The 22018-nt window shown below is 45.7% G+C and overlaps 2 protein-coding genes across 2 annotated transcripts; both read left to right on the top strand.

Moving 5' to 3' along the window:
• The first annotated feature begins 7835 nt into the window (after nucleotides 1-7835).
• LOC136518026 (uncharacterized) lies at nucleotides 7836-8538 on the top strand. The gene has a single exon (XM_066511674.1). The coding sequence runs from the start codon at nucleotides 7886-7888 to the stop codon at nucleotides 8231-8233; it is 348 nt and encodes a 115-aa protein (XP_066367771.1). The 5' UTR covers nucleotides 7836-7885; the 3' UTR covers nucleotides 8234-8538.
• Nucleotides 8539-12029: 3491 nt separating this feature from the next.
• Nucleotides 12030-12847, top strand: LOC136517208 (uncharacterized). The gene is made up of 2 exons (XM_066510738.1): nucleotides 12030-12569; nucleotides 12617-12847. Exon 1 carries the CDS (start codon nucleotides 12106-12108, stop codon nucleotides 12469-12471), a length of 366 nt encoding a protein of 121 aa, XP_066366835.1. The 5' UTR covers nucleotides 12030-12105; the 3' UTR covers nucleotides 12472-12569; nucleotides 12617-12847.
• The last annotated feature ends 9171 nt before the right edge of the window (nucleotides 12848-22018 follow it).

Here is a 22018-nt window from a genome sequence, read left to right as displayed (position 1 = left end):
ATATTTTCCTTTCCTTTTACGACAAAACCTTTCGGTTGTGCCATATAAACATTTTCTTCCAAATCCCCATTTAGGAAAGCCGTCTTTACATCAATTTGATGTAACTCCAAATCATAGTGAGCTACAAGTGTCATTATAATTCTGAAGGAATCTTTACATGAGACTGGAGAAAACGTCTCATTGTAATCAATCCCTTCTCTTTGCGTGAAGCCTTTCGCCACAAGTTGCGCTTTAAATCTTTCTATATTCCCTTGGGAGTCATATTTCATTTTGTAGACCCATTTACAGCCTACTATTTTGACTCCTTTAGGAATATTTTCTAAGTCCCAAACTTTATTGGTACTCATTGATTTCAATTCATCTTCCATGGCCTTAAGCCACTTTGATGAGTGGTCGCTTCTCATGGCTTCTTCAAATGAGGTGGGATCATCCTCCATCTGAAATTCTTCTGTTTCATAAACTTCGTAGTCATCAGTAATAGCTGATCTTCTTATTCTTTGAGACCTTCTAGGTACCTCTGGCACTTGTTCCACATTGAGCTGTTGTTGTTCTTCCTCATGTGCAACATTTGGTTCTATAGGTTTCTCAAGGATAGGTTCCTCAAGGACTGGTTCCTCATGTTCATTCATTGTCGTCACGGGAGAACTTGCAACAGGTGTTGGCACTATAGTGTCCTGCACTGTTGGTGCAGCAGTAGCATGTAGCGTGAAGAATGGTTCTTCAACCATCGGAGTGGGTACATGTACCCACTTTTCCTGTAGGCTGATTTCTCGTGCTACCATGCCCCCCTGATCATGTTATCCTCCAAGAACACAGCGTGTCTTGTTTCTACAATCTTCGTATGTCTGTCAGGACAATAGAAGCGACATCCTTTCGATCTTTCTAGATAGCCAATAAAATGGCAGCTGACTATCTTGGAGTCTAACTTTCCTATGTTTGGGTTAAACACTTTTGCCTCAGCCGGATAGCCCCACACACGCAAATGGTTAAGTGAGGGTTCCCTTCCTGTCCATAATTCATACGGTGTTTTAGGCACCGATTTACTTGGTACTCGATTAAGTATGTGAATGGCAGTTTTTAGTGCCTCCATCCATAAACTAATCGACAAATGTGGAGTAACTCATCATGCTTCTTACCATATCCATTAAGGTACGGTTACGTCTTTCAGCCACTCCATTCTGCTGAGGCTCTCCCGGTGTGGAGTACTGAGCAACTATGCCATTTTCTTGTAGGAACCTTGCAAATGGTCCAGGAATTTGGCCATATGGGGTATGTCGCCTATAGTACTCTCCACCTCGGTCTGATCGTACTATCTTAATTTTCTTATTGTGCTGATTTTCAACTTCAGCTTTAAATATTTTGAATTTATCCAATGCTTCCGATCTTTCTTTAATTGGATAAATATTACCATAACAAGAATAGTCGTCTGTGAATGTTATAAACGAATCATAACCATCCACACTTTTTATAGGAAAAGGACCACATATGTCTGTGTGGATTGTTTCTAAAATTCCTATGCTTCGTTTGACATCTTTCTTAATTTTTTTGACATACTTTCCTTTGATACAATCAACACATTGTTCTAAATCTGAAAATTCTAAGTGCGGGAGAATTGATTCCTTAACCAATCGTTCTATTCTCCCCCTCGAAATATGGCACAAGCGACAATGCCATAATTTCGAAGAGACATAATCAATTCTATTCCGCTTCTTAGTAACATTCGCAGATGGGGAATCATTCACATTCTCATCGCATACATTGTTCGCATTCTCAGCAAGAGATAATAAATAAAGCTTGTCTTGTCGGAAGGTAAGACCAACACATTTATTATCACCAGTATCTTACACTTGCCACCACCAAAGTGGCAATCAATTCTATCATCATCAAGTTTCGAAACGCTTATCAAATTTTTATGCAAAGAAAGAACATAAAGTACTTCTTTAAGTCTAAGTACAAAACCATTATTCAATTCTAAAGAAAAAACTCCAATGGCTTCAACATTGGCTTGCACTCCATTTGCAACTTTAATCGTTCTTTCTCCTCTTTGCAAGGTTCTCGTCCCACTTAACCCCTGTAAGGAATTTGTAACATGAGTAGTTGCTCCTAAATCAACCCACTAAGTAGATTTATCATAACATAAATACAGGGATTCATCTACAAATATAATAAATTCATCACCTTCCTTTAGCAGAGATTTCAGGAAGTCTGGACAATCCCTCTTGTAGTGTCTCTTCTTGAAGCAATGCTTGTACTGATCTTTTTCAGCTCCACCATACTGCTGATTCTCAGAATCTTGGGGTTTCTTTCCCTGTGAATTGGAGGAAGAGGCCTTATCCCACTTGGGTTTCCCTTATGGTTTAGAATTCTTGCCATTAAAATTCTTTCTTTTGTTATTCTTTATAAAATGAGCAGATTCACCCTGTGAGGACTTTATCCTCTCCTCTTCTTGAGCACACATTGAGATGAGTCTTTCTATGCCCCATCTTTCAGGTTGCATATTGTAATTCACAATGAAGGTGCCATATTCTTTTGGCAAATAAGCAAAAATCAAATAAATCAGGAAATCCTCCTTTAAATTCATTTCCTTTAGCTTAGATGCCGTAGTGTTCATCTTCAAAATGTGTTCTCTTATGCTACCACCAGTGAATTTCTCATTCACAAGCTTCTTAATCAGTGAACTTGTTGTGACCTTGGTAGACCCAGTAAACTGACTCTTGATTTTCTTAAGATATTCTATGGCACTAGCACATTCAGGGATTGAGCCCCTTATCTGTTCTTCTATGGTGGCCTTGGCCACCAATAGGCACTTGCGGTTGGAGAGAGTCCATTGCCTATGTTTAAGATCATATTTCATTCTTATTTCAGCATGATCACGTCTTCGAGCAGCGAAATCAGCGTCAGATTCATTTTCACCTCTCACTGGGTCCTCTGGCTCAGTAGGACACGGTGAGGTGATGGCAAAATCGACCTCTCCCAACGCAAGTTCCAATTCATACTTCTCCCGCCACACACGGTGATTGGTCCCATTGAGTGTTGGGATGTTGGCAATGTTCACAATGCATTTACCTCCTGAAATCACACCAGAGCAAGTAAGAAACATTTATACATAAAATTTTATGCTTTAACTCAACGTTGGTCAAATTAAAACTTATAATTCATCCATGCAAACATTTTACATCACCGTTGGGCAGAAGTAAAATTAATGCATAATTTCTTATGAATCAAAATTATAATATTGTTATTAACAACGTTAGTCAGAAAATAACAACATCATAATCTCATCAAAAAATTATCAGAAATTCATCACTTCTCTTAAAATTAAATTATCCCGTTGGTTCAAATTTAATCAAAGAGAACAATAATTATCATGCACAGTGGAAACTTAATAATCTTTTATATTATTATTTTCCAGAAGCACTAAAAATTCACTGTTTTCTGAGCAAAATATCATTAGATAAAAATTATCTCAAAAACTGCTTCTGGAAAAAACAAAAAAAATCATCTTCTTCAATTTTGGCCCAAAGGCCCATCTCGCGCCGCGGCCCACGCTTTCTCGCGCGCGCTGCGCAGGCTCCCCGCGCACCAGGCCCTAACCTGGGCCTGGGCCGGTATTTGGCGCGCCCGCCTGGGCCATATTGAGCCCAGCAGCCGCGAGCACATCTGGACCGTTCATCCCCATTGGACGGTTGTCCGTTTCCATCGCGGGATCAAAACGCGTCGGCCACCGAAAACCGAACCCTAACTCATTTTCTTTCCTCCCCCTCGCCTCTCCCAGCCGATTCCAGAGTGAGGGAGCAGCAGCGGTGGAGTCCACGGTGGTCGGAGGAAATCAGCGTCGCCGCGGGCCCCTTCGCCGGTGGACGTGCTCGCCCGTGGCTGAGCACGTCGCCGTCGAGTGGCCTCGCGGTGGTGCCCTGCACCCGCGCGCCACGAGGGTGGCCTCGGCTTCATCCCGCACGTCGGTGCGGGTACAGGGAAGTACCGCACGACGGCGGTCTCTTCCTCTTGGCGAGGGCCGACGGCTCGTTCTTTGTCCCGCACGGTGGCGATGCCGCCGGTGGGATGAGGGCCCAGGTAGGACCCCATTCTTCATTCATGTTAGGGTTAGGGTTAGGGTTAGGGTTACTTTGACCGATTTGAAATCGGTTCGATTTGATTTCTTTCTTTCGCCCGATTCGAAATCGAGTGTCTCTGTTCTTCTTTCTATTTTCTTTTTCCCGATCCGCATCAGATCGGTCAGTTTCATTTCATTTCTTACCCCGATCTGGTTTCTTCTCTAACCTAGCTCCGGTACCATTGTTGAAAAATTTCGTAGGACTCAATCGAGTCAAGTTCATCAGATCGGGTACACAGTAATAGGAATACATGTACACAGTGAAGTAGGGGTACATGTTCTTGAATCCCAGTAATCAAAGATCCTAATACACGATCTACAAAGAGGCTGAGAGAAGGGGAGTGAGAGGTTCCAGACCATCGAAGGCCGTAGTGGTCGAAGCAGTCGGAGTGGTGGAAGCGCCGGTCGGAATCTCGTTCGCTGATGCCATCTGCGCACCGGCAGCGACGTTCGGTGGAGAGAGAGGAGTCGGTGCGATGACGTCCTTGGCGGCGGCATATGCGTCGGGGTGGCGTTGCCGGCGTCGGTGATGCTTCCCGCCGCTGGCAGCGCCCCTTCTCAAGATCGGGTTAGGGTTAGGATGTCGGTGGGGTGTCTGGCGGCGCGGTGAACCTCGTACTGCGAGACCCGGCCCCCACCTTTCCTTTATAGCGCTGTGCGACGGGGGCCCACCAACCATATAGGGTTGGGCGCTCCCGATCAGGGTGCGAGAACAAGACCCAAAAGCTGTTGGGCCTAATGGCGTGGGAGATCAATCCAACATGACCATCATCTGCTCGTCATTGGTATGTTGGTTGATAAGCTGGCCAAGCGATTCCTGTACACCATCCTGCTCATTGGGTAAGTCTGAAGAACATAAAGGTGGGTTTGCAAAGAACCAAACTGCCCTCGCAAAGGTGCATTGGAAAAAAAAGGTGAGCATCATTTTCATTGTTATTACAAGTTGCGCACAGCTTACTGATTTTGTTGGAGTGCCTCCCTGCTCTTTCACCTGTGGCTATGGCTTTTCGAATTAATCGCCATCTAAAGGTTTTGAGGAGAGGAGGAAGCATCCTGTGCTTCCATGCTCTGGTGAGGATGGACATGGCCTGCGCTGTAACACTTCCGGATCCCTGCTGAGGAAGCTGAATGTGTACTTGAGAGTTAAGAAACCTGAAAGCCTCTTTTGATGTGCATATACCATCCTTCGCTGGCCTCCATCTGACAATGTCAGGCTCTCGAGAGGGAACAACCTGAAGTTGAGTAATAGCCTGTGCAGCCTGAGCATCGAAAATGTCAGTGATAAGAGCATCATTCCAAGACTGAGTATTGTGTTCCAGAGCTCAGCAACCGTCTGAGGGAGGCTGGGCCGAGTGACAGGCAGGTTAAGGTGATCATGGATGGAATCCCAGAGAGGACACCAAGGGGTAGACCAAATGCTAGAATTACCACTGTGAATTTGAATACTGCAGTTATTGTTGAGATCTTGCTTAATTTGGAGGATAGAAGCCCAGAAGATAGATTTGGATGTGACATTTTTAGCAAGCCAGAAGGAAATATTGGGGTAATATTTAGCTTTGAGGACAGCAGCAAGAAAGGGATCTCGGTCAGTAGCTATATTCCAAGTTGCTCTGACGATGAGGCTGCGGTTGACATGGAAAAGGTTTCTAATACCAAGCCCCCCATTATCTTTAGGTTGGCAGATGTTGTCCCAAGATCTAAAGTGAAAGGGAGAAGAATTAGCATCTTCTTGAATACCAGCCCACCAAAATCTTCTAATGATGGAGGTGATTTTCCCAATGAAAGTTTTAGAGAAGAGCACAGTGGACATATAGTAAATCGGGATGGAAGCAAGAACTGAGTTGATGTAAGTAAGACGACCAGCATGATTGAGCTTGTTGGCTTTGACAGTTGTGAGCTTGGCTTTGAATTTATTCAGGATGAAGTCATAAGCTTTAGAACGATCTCTGTGACTGAAGACAAGAGGATGACCCAAGTGGATGGTATTTGGGTTTAGGTCAGGCACAGGAAAGATTGATTTGACAGCCTGCTTAGTGGGATTATCGACATGCTTGCTAAAAAGGATAGCAGACTTACTGAGATTGGGAGTCTGACCAGAGGCAGCACAGAAGTGATGGATAGCGGTATTGATGTTAGCCGCCTCCAAAGCCGACGCCTGACCACAAATGATAATATCATCTGCAAACAACAAGGAGTGGATAGGGTGTAAACATTGTTGTTGTCTGTTTCTACGAGAGAGAGAGAGAGAGAGAGAGAGAGCATTCGTTTTGTGGCCTCAATTTTCTTTGTTGATTCGCTATAAATCTCTACAAATTGCAGATTACTTGCTTCGTTTGAATGTGCATGTCATTTCAATTTTATTTTAAGTTAAACTTCTCTAGCTCGATCAAGTCTACGGAGAAATAACATGGAATTAATTTCAATAAACTCCACCTCTCTAAAATATATACGTTGTGTATGTTAACATATCTTTTAACAAAATTAAGAGAGGATTGACCAATGTTAAGTCTATAGAGAAATAATACATAATTAATTTCATTAAACTCTGTCTCTCTAAAATATATACGCTTTTTGTGTTAGCATGTTTTTAGCAAAATTAAGAGATAATTGACCAATAATAACAAACTAAGGGCCTGTTTGGTTCCTTTAATCGCCCCTCTAAAGTTTAGTCACCCTCTAAACTTTAGTGACCTTTTGTTTGGATCATATGCTAAAAGTAGGCCAGAAGTGAAAAGGAGAGGAGAAAGAAAGAGAGTAAAGTCACTTGGAACCACTTTTAGTCACTTTTAGCTATCCCTTGGTGACTAAAACCACTAAACTTTAGTGACCCCTTTTAGTCATGGTGTTTGGCATTTTAGTGATTAAAGTTTAGTGTGACCCCTAACCAAACATGCCCTAAAATATGTAGTCAATGTTTGATCAAGTCTACAGAGAAATAGTATGGAATTAATTTCATCAAACTCTCTACCTCTCTAAAATATATACGTTGTTTATGCTAACATATTTTTTAACAAAATTAAGAGAGGATTGACCTATAATAAATAACAAACTAAAATATGTAGTCAATGTTTGATCAGGTGTATAGAGAAATAATATGGAATTAATTTCATTAAACTCTGCCTCTCTAACATATATACACTGTTTATGTTAACAGATTTTCAACAAAATCAAGAGAGGATTGACCAATAATAACAAACTAAAATATATAGTCAATTTTTTAAAAACCAGCGGGAGTACCAGCAAATACCCAGTAAAAAAAGTTCCACGAGACGACGATAGCAAACGGAACGAGTCAATTCTCGAGTATAGAAAAGAAAGAGTACGTGGACACACGCTCACCTTGCTCATCTAGAACGCCGAAACTGGAGGTAGTTACGCACTCCTAATGCGTGGGGCGACAACCGTTTAATTAACCGCTCAAGCTGGCACCACCGTCACGGCAATAGAAATGGACGGCTCCCGCTAGCCACACCACCTGGGGCAGGGCCCAGCTGTCTGTCGCCCAGAAAAGTAATAACGAACCAACGGTAAGCAAGAGGAGCAGTTACGGACACGACACGGAACCGTGTACAGGTCCAGCCCGTGACGCGTATCGGATCCGGATCCGTGACCGGCACGTGCCCACGCGGCGGTGTTCCTGCTCGTCGCTCTCGTGCATACTACCGGATATTCGAATCCGGATGCGTGCTCCCATCGCTATAAATTCCCCAGCGGCCGCCCGCAAGCCCAAGGCAAATCGCAACGCAATTCAACCGAAGCAGATCGAGTCCAATGGCGATGGCACCGTCCGCAGCATCAGCATGCAGCGCCGTCTCGTTCCCGGCCCGCCCGGCGGCGGCGTCCTCGGCTCGGCCCCGCGCCTCCGCGGCGGGGGCGGTGAAGGGCGGCAGCAGCGGCAAGTGGTGGGCGCCGCTGCTGGGGTGGTCGGGAAAGGCCGACTACCTGGAGGCGCCAGCGCCGGTACCTGCCGCGCAGGACGAGGCGGCGCGGAGGCAGTTCGTGGGGGTGATGACGGAGGAGAAGGCCCGGGAGCTGCGGGCGCGGATGGCGCAGACGGAGTCGTTCCACGACGCCATGTACCACTCCGCCATCGCGTCCCGCCTCGCGCGCTCCGCCTAGCGGGTGATGCGCGCGCAGCAAGCTCGCCGGTGGGCGGCGCCGCCGCAGCGCCTGCCTCTGTGTGTACATATAGTTTGTCATTAGCTACTCCCGAGAACGGAAGAGCAAGGGGATCTGGGTTTTTTAGCGTGTGATCCTTGCTTGTTCCACCTCCCTCCGCCGCCGCATTGCTTGCTCTCCAACCGGATTACTCCTTGAGATGTGATTCGACAGTTCCGGTCTGGACTGGCATTATTATGCTTTGCCCCAAGAACATGTAACCCATTGTTGTGATCTCGATTTAAAAAAAAAAAAATCAATCTTTCCTCACTTCCACTGTAGTCTCCAACTGTGTTGTTTCGATTTCGTTGGTATACTCCACTGCTCGCTGTGGCTGTTAATCGAGATGAGCGTCCTCATCATGCCATGCCAGGCTGAAGCAGAGGCACCATGGCGAGACTCTGGTTCGTCCCACTTGCATCTTGGATACCCACGGCCGTCTCTGAGCCGGAGTCAGAGGTGCATGGGTGCAGTGCAAGTGTGCAATGGACGCGGTCGGTGGCCCGTGACCTTGCCGGCGCGTGGCCGTGGCGGTGACTCAGCGTTGTCGCCGCGCAAGCAACCATTTTGCAGGCGCATGATCCCGTGTTTGAATCAGTAATTCAGTACTGATAAAAATACCAATTTGTTAATTAATTAATATGTTATGATTAGCCACACCAAGTCACCAACCGCGCCTCAGGTCCAGTCGTCCGAGCACCACGCGTGCGCGAACAAACCACACACTGACCAGCTGACGAGGATCCGACACGGCTCAAGCTCAACCCAGCGAGACCAGCGAGCAGACTCGCTCTCAGACACTCAGTCTCAGATAAACATCATCAGCATCAGGCGTAAAAAAAAGAGAGAGGAAAAGATCAGCATCAGCACTACACTGTCACTTGTGATTTGTGAATCTACACTTTTCTTCTTCCCCACGTAAAATATCGGCAGCCAATAAAACCCAAATATCCAGCCATGCCACCTCTTTGGAAACGACAATTTTGTAAAAGTACAAGAATGAAAATGATACGCAAATCTCTCACGTATTCGAAAAAAAAGAAAAATACAAGAATCGTATCCACGACTAAAAATATAGTATCCACGACAATTTTGTGAAAGTACTACTCTAGAATGGTATCCACGACAATTTTGTGGAAGTCCTAAAACATCGGCTTTGTTCTCTACATCATTCTTATTTGAGGTTACATAATTTAGAAGTAATCTATTTCCCCTCTCGACTAAGATCGTATCCACAACTCCTCTTAGCCGTCTAAAAATCGTGTCCAAATCTTTAACGTTAACGTGTGCTTGTTCCAATTTTAAACAATACTCCCTCTGTTCATATTTATAAAACGTTTGTCTTTCCCGACACATATCTAGACATTATATATATGTATATAATATATAGAAGAATTTATGTATCTAGAAAATAAAAAATATTTTATAATTTAGAATGGACATAGTAACTTTTATTAACTTTGTGTGAATTCTTTGTGCCCCATCGTTATCCAAACAACTTTTAGAATAAAGAGGGCTTGTGACCCTTCCATCACGGGCAAAGGTTGTTCTCGCGGCTAGCGTGAATATTAGGGTCTACCTCAGAACTTTTTTGTATGCAAAAAGTACATAAAAAAGGTCTAAACGAAAGAGCTGCCAATTATTTATAAATAATGAAAAAGAACCTCAGAACTTTTTTATGCAAAAAGTATATAACAAAGGTCTAAATGAAAGAGCCGCCGATTCTATATCTATACCTAATAATAAAAAAGAAAAAATTACTGGTCAGACCTAAATTTTTTTGTTTTGCCCAACATCTAATCCGCTTACCTATTTTTCCCCGCTCCGTATCGGTGCCGTTACCGTTCTTTTTTTCGTCAGATATCCTATGTGTCCATGTTTCTCATTTCCACACCCCTCCGTCTTCCTTGTCCCCACCATGTGCACGTGCGATCTTTTTTTCTCTGTTTTTTTTTCAATTGTTTCTGTTTTGTTGGACTCCTTTTTTTCCCGTAGCTCATAATAATTTTCCATAGCCATAATATTTTGGTGTATTGTTGTCCTGCTTGATTTTTATGATTCTGTTTTTTAGCTTGTTTTTTCTACCCTTTTCTTTTGGGCAGGTGTTTTTTTAATTTCCTGTGGGTCCTCGAGCCATTGATTTTTTTCCTAAGAAATATAAAAAATTCGCCATCAATTTATTTATATAGGGCCTGCTTGGTTGAAATGTGGCTTCTAAAAAGTAGTTGTCAGCTGTGGGCTATAGAAAAGTTATTGTGAGTTATGCGTTGTGAGAATGTGAGAAAGCTCAAAGCCGTTTTGTTTAACAACCGTGGTTTCTTGGAAAAGCTCTTGTAAGCGGGCTCCACGTCTCATCTGACCCCACCTGTCGACCACAACGTGAAGAGGGGCCGCACTAACTCGCCGCCCGGGATGAATCGTGCTCGTGGCAGCGACGCATATTATTATGTTAAAATAATTTTTGTGCTTTGCAATGGGAGAAAAAAGTCAAGAAGGTTGAATTTTAATTTCGCACAGGCTTAATAGAACATTATCATATTGTTGCCAAGATAAACTTATATTATGGATCTTGATCATCGTAAAATAAATTATAGATTTGAAATTTTTATAAAATAAAAAAAAAGATAAGACAAAAATAGATATGTATCATTTATGTCGCTGTTTTATGTTAACATTTGATGCTCCCGTTGCAACCCACAAACAAATTTGCTAGTACTAAAAAATAAAGAAAAAGCAAACAATACACAGACAATCCAAATAGTAAAACTATATAAAAAACAGTAAGCTAAGATTTTTTTTTTCGATGGCAACTACTCCCTTCGGTCCATTTTATCCGGCGCAAGTTAGAATGATACGGTCTCCTAGATTACACTTTGACCATTCATTTGTTTTATATTATATTATTTATGCTTATAAAATTATAATCATTGGATAGTATAATTCCTTACCAATCTAATCATATAAAGTTTGTATTATAATAGTTAAAAATTATTAGCCTAATTATTGGTCTAAGTTTTTAAAGTTTGAATCTTAATATACGTGTGTGCCAGATAAAATGAATATGATGTAGCATCGACAACCGTCGGTTGAATACACATCACACAACATTTTCTCATACTCGCCAACTCAACATGATCGTTCTACCGCTCTACAAGTTCCACGGCACCACCCAATCCAAAAATATCTAGCTAGATATTTTATTCTTTATTAGTACTAGGAATTAACCAGTTCTTATTATTACTTGTTTTTTAGTACTTACTTTCTATTCTCATCTTGCCGCCAGAACTAATGTTTTTTAGTACTTGTTTATTATACAACACTGGCCGCCAGAACCAGAACTAATGTTTCTGAATGAAAAAAAAAACAAATATTTCAGCTAGGAAGGCCTCCCTTCTAGTTGACCCTCTTTTTTTTGTGTGTGTCGAGAGCATCTCTATCCAGAAGACCATAATTTCAGAAGGTCATCCCGCGTGCTCCGTAGCATTAACCGCTCCCAACGGCATCACCGCGTCACGGCAGGAGAGGCAGGGGGGAGCACGTCACGGCAGGAGAGGCAGGGGGGAGCACCGCACGAAGGCCGCGGCCCCACAGCCTGGACCCACGCATCAGTGACCTGACAGACCCCACCAGAAATAAGCAACCGTTACGCACCGCGTTCCACGATGCGGACCACGTGTCCACGCGGTGGTCTTATCCGCTCCGTTCCGTCTGCTATAAATGCCAGGGCGACCCTGGGCCTCCCATCAGCCGTCAGCAATCTCGCACCCACCCAGCCCCCAAACCGAGCAAAGCAACCCACCGAAGCCTCGCGGAGAAGCAACCGATCGATCGGAATGGCGACGGCACCGTGCGCACCCGCCTCCGTCTCCGTCTCCTTCCCCGCCCGCCCGGCGGCGGCGGGGTCCCCTTCCTCTGCCCGTCCGCGGCGCGCCGCTGCTGGGGCGGCGGAGGGCGGCAGGTGGTGGGCGCCGCTGCTGGGGTGGTCGGGGAAGGCCGACTACCTCGAGGCCCCGGCCCCGGTCCCGGCGGTGGCGGTGGCGCAGGACGACGACGCGGGCAGCGCGGCACGCAGGCAGTTCGTGGGGGGCCTGACGGAGGAGAAGGCCCGCCAGCTGCGGGTGCCGATGGCGCAGACCGAGTCCTTCCACGACGCAATGTACCACTCCGCCATCGCCTCCCGCCTCGCCCGCTCCGCCTGAACCGTTCGCCGGCCGCACGACGCGGCAGGCGGAAGCAAGTCGCCGACATGGCCGTAGATCTAGAGCTCCGTGTGTATATACTGGTTTCGCCTTTCGTTTCCCTCCGATTGGGTCCGGGGTTGTCTTTGTTCCCCTCGCTCCCATTGTCGTCGTCGTCGTGGAGCAGGAGGGTGAGGGATCTGCCGGTTTTACGAGGCGCCCCCTCCCCTGTCGCCGCTCCCGGACGTGCCTGCTGTTCTGATCCGATAGGATCCGGAGCCCGCCGTCCTGAAACCGTTTCCGGTCTGCGCTGGAATGGCGCTGATCCGCGAAGCGTTACGTATTGTACTGCTACTGATGATGAAATTGGATCTATTAAGACATTGTTGTTGCTAAATTAATGTTTCCCTCCCCTGCCAGATCATGTGGCGTACTAATACATTCTATGGCGTACGGGATTCCATTTCCGTGGGCGAAATGGTTGATCTTGCTTGATGATGTTGGGATTTGGTTGGCTGCTCCTTCATCGGTCGGTTTAATATCTTTTTAAATATAAGTTCTGAGTAAACTTAAGAAGTTTAAGTTCTTGGGGAACTCTGTGTAAAATGTTTGTGTGTGTTTTAATGATCGCAATCCGTTTTTGTTTCTGTGATGGAGTTGCTTTGTTCGGAGAAGCTTGCCCCCTTTTGTTCCATAGTCCTTCCTTAAGCATAATTTTGTTTTAAATTTATTTATTTCTCGTACCTGCTCGATTGTTCCGTAGGTTGCAACTTTATGAGCCCGGGGCGTGGCCCGCGAGGCTCAGCCGATCGTAACCGTAGGAAAAGGCAAGGTGCAATCAGTCGGAATGTTTCAAAGCAAAGCTACGTAAGATAAAACAAAAGAACGAACTGCCCTTTTGTTCAGGTAGGAAGGAGTTTCTTCACACAAAAGTAAAAGAGTACTTAAGGTAAAAACAAAAACAGAGGGGTAGTAGAGCCTCCTAGTGGAGCCCCCGAGCGCCCCGAGCCAAAAATTGTTCGGGTCGGGGTGCTCTTATAGGAGCGTTCGCTAAGTAAAGGTAAGACTGAAACTTAGGAAAAGAAGAACAGACATAGCTGTTCTAAGGTCCTCGGAGAGAGCGTCGTCGTCGTTGTCCTTCAGTCGGTAGGCTTCCGGTCATATCACTTCAGTCGTCTGGATTCTTGCCCGCTGCGCCCCCTTCTTCGGTCGCGGCCTCCTGCCTTTTTCTTCCTTTAGCCTGCCAGCCTACCTCAGCAGGCGCTTGGGGAGCTGATAGTCCTTGTAGAGATGGTTGACGGGATAGTTGTGGTTGGTGCACGGGCTCTCCATGAGCTCGTGAAAGTGGCCCGGAGGGAGGGTCTTGCTGGGGCTGCGTGCCCGCGTGATCGGCCGCGGCGACCGACACGAAGTTAGTCGGTTGGCGACGATCCTTTCTGTTCTTTTTCCCCTCTACGTGGAGGGGCCCTCGTCTTGATCCTGGCGCTTGGCCTTACCTTTGTCGCAGCCCCCGTTGAAGCGCGGCGGAAAAGGCGCTTGCTGGGGTTGTTGGACAAAGGTCCGTGGTTCCAGGCTGTCAGGGCTGGGACTCCGGTCGAAGCTGCGTGCGTATCGGTTCGTCCCGAGCCACGCGTAGATAGGCGGTCAGTACGGGGCGGTCGTCAAGTCAAGACGAGGTGTGGTTGTGGCTTCTTGTGTCGCAATCGGTGGTTGTGGCAATGGCAGGGTGTAGTGCCCCATCTGCTGCGTCCCTGTTCCCCGGACGAGGAGCGAGGTCGCGAGTCGGCATCACGATACGGAGCACTCCGCTTGTTGAACGACGGCGGTCTCCACCAGTGCCCAGAGGTTCCGGTGGATCGCCTGTTCGCGAGGGTCGTTTGGCTTGGACAGCCTGCGCAGGAGCATTGCCATGGCGGCAATGTTCTGACTGGCCCGAGCGAACTGTGGGGGGTCGGTCCCCCAAACCGGGGCGTTGCGCTAGGGCTGACGGGCGTGACCCCGAGAGTCGCTCGCCGGTCTATGCACACGGGGCGCAGTGTGGTGTGCCGAGCGCGTTGGTGTAGTTAGTGGCTGATGCGGCCACTGTCGTCGTAGGTCCTCCCCATGCTCATATGTGAGCTTGGGGGTCTCCACGTGAGGGCCCAGCAGGGCATGGGTCCGGAAGGACTCCGTTACCCCTAGCGGCTATTCCGAGGCGTCCACCACAGCGTACTCCCGGGACCGACGGTGGCTAGGCGCCACGTCGCCGATGCTAGAGCCGTCGCTCCCGACGTCATCATCCATGATGTTGAGGAAATAGCTGGGAGCATAGCTCACCATCCCCACGAACTCAGATGTGAGAGGGTGCGGCGCCAACACCTTTTGGAGTCCCCGGGCATATGCGTCCGCGGAAGACGCGAGGCCATAGAGGGAACCGGCCGTATGGCGGCTGCGACGGGGACAACGGTAACCCACCGGGTATTTGGTGGAAGATAGAGCGTAGTAAGTAAATAACAGCATGTATATTACTCACAGCGGGGTTTGAGCAGAGAGTTTGCTCGGAATGAAGCGCAGATGCCACGCCGTCAAAGTCGCGCGTCCTGGAGTCGATGGAGGACGTCCCTCCGACGGGTGTCGGGTCACGAGCCTCCTCGCAAAGGTGGAGTACGCCGAGCCAGTCGGCGGCGAAGTCCAGGCTCCCAAAGCGGAAGGCCTAGGATGGCTCGAAGACGGGTGGAACCCACATTCCGGCGGGCGAGAGTGCGGGGAACTCCAGTGAGCCAAAACGAATCGTATCGCCCGAACCCGCCACGGCGGGGGTGACGGAAAAATGGGTCATCCGATGACCAAAAGAGTGTTGAACGTACAACGTCTTCCCCACGGACGACGCCAACTGTCGGTGCAGAAAATGACCAACTAGTGAATATTTGTAGTTGAAAGCTCTAGTTTGGTTTTGGTTAATTGATGAAACCCTATGTACTAACCTAGTTTATCAAAGTGATTATGAGATAGGTAGCACTACTCCAAGTGATGAAGCAATGACGAAGATCATGACAATGGTGATGATCAAATGCATAAACTTGAAAAAGAAGAAAGAGAAAAATAAAAGGCTTAAGGCAAAGGTAAAATTGTAGGAGCTATTTTGTTTCGGTGATCAAAACACTTAGCGAGTGTGATCACATTTAGGATAGATAGCCGTACTATTAAGAGGAGTGAAACTCGTATCGAAACACGGTTATCAAAGTGTCACTAGATGCTCTAATTTATTGCATATGCATTTAGGATCTAGTGGAGTACTAACACCCTTTAAAATATTTGTGAAAATATGCTAACACATGTGCACAAGGTGATACACTTGGTGGTTGGCACACATGAGCAAGGGTGAAGAAGTTTGAAGTGAAATTGAGTTAGTCGCAAAGATGCTAGCGTCGGTCAAACTGACCGGATGCTGGATCACCCAGCGATCGGACGCTGAAGGGCTGTGTACGGTCGTGTTGTTGAATGGCACAGTGACTAGGGTTAAGCACCGGACGCTGGTCTGTGTCCGGTCGGCAAAATACGGTTTTGGGAGCTTACTAGAAACGACCGAACGCTGGGGGTTCAGCGTCCGGTCACTTGTGCCGGAGCGTCCGGTCGCTACTTAGCCGTTGCGATCGGGTGATTCCTGTTGAATGGACAATGACACGTGGCTTACATCGGTTGACCGGATGCTGGGTCTAGAGTCCGGTCAGTCTGACTGGAGCGTCCGGTTAGCCCGCAGTGTGCCCAGTAAAGGGGTACAATGGCTCTATTTCTTGGGGGATTCTATTTAAGCCCCATGGCCGGTTGAAGCTCTATCTCTTGCACATTTTCATTGATATAGCAACCTTGTGAGCTTAGCCAAAGCCCTCCTACTCATCTCCATCATTGATCCATCATCTTTGTGAGATTGGGAGAGAATCCAAGTGCATTGCTTGAGTGATTGTATCTAGAGGCACTTGGTATTCGTGTTGCGCTGCGGATTTCACTTGTTTCTCTTGATGGTTGCCACCATCTAGATGGTTGGAGTAGCTGTGGAGGATTGGTATGAGTTGGTGATTGTTCGTGGCCATCTCCGATGATTGTAAGGGGAGTTGTACCTTCCCCGGCGGAGTGCCAAAAGGTAACTCTAGTAAATTACTCGTGTCATTGAGTTACCTCACTTGTGGGTCGGTTCTTGTGGTGTCCAATCGTGTGGACGAGGTTTGTGAAATACCTCTTAGCCACCGAACCACCAAGTGTTGGTCGACACAATAGGGACTAGCGTGTTGGCAAGCACGTAAACCTCGGGAGAAAAATCGATTGTATCTTGTCATTTGCATTTGTAACAGAACCGACCAATTATACGAAATTAAGTAAGAAAATCATCCGCCAGAGCAGACGATTTAGCAAACTTAAGCCCGTATAACCCGATAGTCCGTGAAATCACGAAGGATTTCAAACCAACTTCCATTCCAGCCAAGATCGTAATAAGTTTAGCGGTCACCATCACATATTACATAAAAGTTTACATCTTAGATACATCAGAGTTTAAACATAGTTATTACAAAATGAGTTCAAATAAAAGTAGCGAAAACCATTTGTTCAAATCACACACACTCACACGGAGTTCAAATACAGTGCCAGCTAATGATCATCTCCAACAAAAGCATCAGGCGAGACGTAAGGAATGACCATGCCCATAGTCCTAAGCATCACCCATCGCAGGATAAAGGCAGTTGATACAATAGCCGTAATACATCTGCCCATCTGCAACAAGTGGGAATAAAACCCTGAGTACGAGAAGGTACTCAGCTAGACTTACCCGACATAACCAAAAATAAGTGACACCAAGGATTATGAAGGGCTTTATAGTAGGGTAGCTGACTCATTTACAAAGAAAGCATTTTTAGCATTTCAAAAACCTTTCTAAAGACATTATTGCCAAGTTAATTAATTATAACCTGTCGACTAGATTTGCACCTATACTAGAGCAAACATGTGATTAAGCCAATAATGATAACCAATGATCATTAACCACTTCCATATTGTCATATGCATTATAACTGTCTAGGTGTTCCATTAACATTACTATGATGAAGTAACTCAAGTCAAGTGTTCACTATCCAGGAGCGATGGCGATTCGAATCGATTCCTAACCAGCTGGTGATTTATTCCTTACACAAACCTCACTCGCCCGCTAAAGTGAGATATTGATCACCGAGTCAACTATCCAGGAATCTTGAGTTTGCTAGGAACCACATGTACCCAGGGGCCGACCGACTGCACTTTGGTCTTATTATCTCGCCCCCGTGTCCTACCACACCTGCTCCGACACAGTGCGCTGCGGGCAATCTACTCGGCCCGAAAAATCTCCTAGCTTCGCGGTCAGACATCTATTTTTATTGCTTAGAAAAATCTTAGAAAATTACCATAGCACAGTACTACCCTAAGTAGTCTAACATAAGATTTTCATGGTATTTGAATGAGTGGATTAGCCTACACAAAAATAACAAGCTATGACATGATTATGAACATGAAAATACTTTGTACTGTGAAAAGTGTCAAACAATAGAGTTAGTATTTTTCCTATGTTCTACACAGCAATTAATCACTGTACAAAAATTATCACATGCATGTTTTATACAAATTTTGCTCTCTAGCAAAAATAACAAAAATCAGCCATTAAAGGTACTTGAACTACACCTCAAAATTTTTCTACAGCACATGCATGACACATATTTTTCCTAAGAAGTACATTACATAAGAAGATTAACAAATATGGAAATCATATTTTTCTGAAGCTTATAGGTTTTTCTACACATTTTTCAAGTTATCAGCAATATCCATGATTAAATAAAGTTCTACAGAAAAGTATCTCAAAAATGACATGCAATAATTTTTCCAAGTAGATCTGGTGATAAGGAACCTAGCAAAATTTATTTCAACAGATTTGGAGCAAATTTAAGTATCCAAACATTTTCCAAATCCTTTCTCTTTTCAAATAATAAAGAAAACTAAAAACGAAAACCTCCTTTTGCTACTGGGTCGGCCCGTGGGAACCAGCCGGCCCACGACCACACTTGCCCTGCTCAGACCGAGCAAAGGGGAGTGCGGCAGCCTGGCATGGGCTTTGGCCCATGGCCACTTGGCCTAGCTCGGCCGAGGCGAAGGGGGTTCACGCCGGCGTCGAGACGTCGCGGCGGCGCGGCTCGGCCAGCGGGCCGGCGGCCATTGCCGGCTGGGTCAGGGCAAGCGGACGAGCGCATGGGGTTCGCAAGGAGTTGGTGAATGCGAGTAGGCTAATAGGAAGGGTGGAGGAGGGGAAGAAGGGTGCCTTCCACGGTGGCTGAGCACGGCGGCGCCATGGCCGACGGCAGCGAAGCTTGCAAAATGGCTCTACCTTGGCTCAAAAGCGTCACAACCGTGAGCACCAAGTACCGGAGAGCGAGGCGAAGCTGTTGGCGCTTGATTGCTAGCCGTGGTGGAGCACCGACGGTGGATTCGACCAGCGGGGCTATGGTGGCGCTGTGCTCTACCGCGGTGAGAGGAGGGGTAAGCACGGGAGAGCGAGAGAGTGGGCGGGATTGAGTGGAGAGGAGCGCAGCGACTTCGGTAGATGAAGGCGGGCGCATGGGAGCGGACGTAGGCTGGCTACGATGTGCGGCAGGCGTTGCCGGCGCATGGCTGCCACGCGGCGGGCGTGCTCTGTCACGGTCGAAACGGCGAGCGGGAACGGGCGCGGCGTAGCGCTGGGCAGGCCAGATGCACGCGGGGCTGGGCTGAGGTGAGGTGGGCTGGTGCGGGCACGGGGGTTCGCTGGGCCGGCTTTGACCGTGGGCCAAGAAACGAGGCGGTGGCCCGCGAAAGGAGAAAAGCCTTTTTCAAATTATATTTTCAAGAAATTTTCAAATACCAGCTTTCAAATATCATTTTGAGCAAGAAAATGACATCTTTTGAAAATGTACCAAAAATAAAAGTTGCTTAGAATTTAATTCTCTACAAATTTTCTTTTATGACCAAAGTCCAATTCTTGATAGATTTTGAATTATAAAATTAAAGTCAATTTTAACTCAAAACCCTAATTTTGGAGAATTATTTTTAAAACAGAATTTGGCAATAATTGCAATACAAACTTTGCTCCAAAAATTGCGCTAAATAATTCTAGATGATTACAATCATAACCAAACAAGTTCTACTAACCTAGCAAGCATGATTAGGGCAAAAAAAACAACCCTAAACAAGTGTATGCAACATTTATGTTTCACAAGCATGTTTCGTATGTTTCGAAGCAGGGTTTCAATTATTATTTACATGATTAGGTATGTATGATTAGGATGCTTGATGATGCATAATATGCATGATCTGCAGTGCCTAAATGCTGGCATAACACCGGGGTGTTACAGCATTCTTCCGGTGATTGGCTTAATCTTCATCTTATGATTGGTTCATCCCCTACACGGCGGTATAATCACCCTACACACTTATCTATATTCTTGCAAACTAGTTGATACAAGCTCTTTAGTGTAATTAGAATTGAGAGCTTGCTTTATTATTTACACTCATCTAGTTGAGCTCTTTAGAGTAGCAAGTTTGGGTGCCTAAGTAATCATTGCAACTAGAATTGTTGGATAGGTGGCTTGCAACCCTTGTAGAGCTAGAGCAAGTTTGCATTACGCTATTTGTCATACTAATCAAATTGCTCTAGTTGATTTATAGATTTTTAAATAGGCTATTCAGCCCTCCTCTAGCCATATTAGGACCTTTCAAGTGGTATCAGAGCCGTGGTCACCGTTTGATTGAAGGCTTAACAACCTCGGTGTCAAATTATGGCTCAAGTTGTGTTCAACCATGTGGGGGGCAAACTACCGTTCTTTGATGGCACATGCTATGGTTATTGGAAGAGAAAGATGAGGATGTATCTTGGTTCAATCAATGATTAAGTATGGAAAGTGACCGAGAATGACTATGCTATCATTGATCCTGATGATCCAACCAATCAAGATGAGATCAACAAGAAATGCAATACAATGGCTCTCAACACCATATACAATGCCATTGATTCCAAGGTGTTTGAGCAAATCAAGGATTGTGAAAGAGCAAATGAGGTGTGGAAGAGATTGGAGGAAACATATGAGGGCACACCGGTGGTGAAGAGTGCCAAGTTATATATCCTCAAGGATAAATTGACAAGCTTCAAGATGAAGGAAGATAAGGGCATTCTGGAGATGTTCCATCGATTGCAAGTCATTGTCAATGACTTGAAGGTATTGGGAGAGAAGATCAAGGATGATGATGTCTCCCATCGATTCTTGATGTGCTTACCTCCAAGATTTGAGATGTTAAGATTGCTCATCATAAGAGGAGGATTGAAGGACATTACCTCCAACCAAGTACTAGGTGATGTCATGACACAAGAGACATACCATGTGGAAAGGGAGGGGGATGACAAGGATGACAAGAAGGAAGAAAAGGACAAGAAGAAAAAGAAGAGTATAGCATTCAAGGCTAGATCATCATCGTCCAAGAACAAGGACAAGTCCAAGAAAGAATCAAGTGACGATGATGATCTTAGTGACATTGATGATGAAGCCATGGCCCTATTTGTGCGCAAGATGAGCAAATTCATGAAGAAGAAGGGCTATGGTGCAAGAAAGAGAAGAGATCACACCAAGAGCAATGAATATGTAAGAAGATGCTACAATTGCAAGAGCCCCAATCATGTTGTAGCAAATTGTCCCTACAATAGTGATAATGATAAAGATGAAAAGAAAAAGCATAAGAAAGATAAGAATGAAAAGAAGGAGAAGAAGGAGAAGAGAATGACCTTCCAAAAGAAGAAGGGTGGAGGCTATGTAGTCACTTGGGATAGTGATGGCTCATCGGATAGTGATGACTCTAGTGATGATGGCAAGAAGTCTATCAAGAGAGCACTAGCAAGCATCGCCATCAACAAGAAGCTCTCCATCTTCGACACTTCATCGACATGTCTCATGACAAAGCCTACCAAGATAAAATATGATGAGAGTGATGATGATGAATGTGAAAGTGACTCTTGTAGGAATGATAATGATGATGATGATGAGGAGGAGGAGGAGGACTCCAAAGAGGAGCTCTTAGACATGTGTGAGCAAGTGCATGCTTGCAATGAGATAAAGAGAAAGGAGTGCAAAGAATTGCGCAAGAAAGTAAAATTTCTTGAGCAATCCTTTGATGAGCTCAATGCCACTAATGAGGGGCTAATGGATGCCCATGAGAAGCTTGGCAAAGCTCACTTTAAGCTTGAAAAGGCTCACTCCTCTCTCATTGAGCAAGTCAAGAAGGAGGAAGCCAAGAAGGAGCAAGTGATAGTAACATGTGATGTGGGACTAACATGTGATCTTATTGATGAATCTCTTCATGAACCCATTATTGTTGCTCTCACTAACACTTCTTGTAGCACTACAACTTTCACTTCACCTTTGAGTGATGGTCTCACTTGTGATGCCTCACTTATGGTAGAAAATGAGAACCTTAAGAAAGAGGTGAATGAGCTCACTCGTGCCTTAGGCAATGCCTATGGTGGAGAAGCCCACTTGCTAAAGTGCTTGGG

This window comes from Miscanthus floridulus, chromosome 17 (assembly GCF_019320115.1).
Source record: "Miscanthus floridulus cultivar M001 chromosome 17, ASM1932011v1, whole genome shotgun sequence".
Taxonomy (NCBI): Eukaryota; Viridiplantae; Streptophyta; class Magnoliopsida; order Poales; family Poaceae; genus Miscanthus; species Miscanthus floridulus.
This window is presented reverse-complemented; position numbering and strand designations above follow the sequence as displayed.

What these genes read in the sequence shown, in the direction of transcription:
- LOC136518026 (XM_066511674.1), top strand. Translation starts at nt 7,886, where the DNA reads ATGGCGATGGCACCGTCCGCAGCATCAGCATGCAGCGCCGTCTCGTTC.
- LOC136517208 (XM_066510738.1), top strand. Translation starts at nt 12,106, where the DNA reads ATGGCGACGGCACCGTGCGCACCCGCCTCCGTCTCCGTCTCCTTCCCC.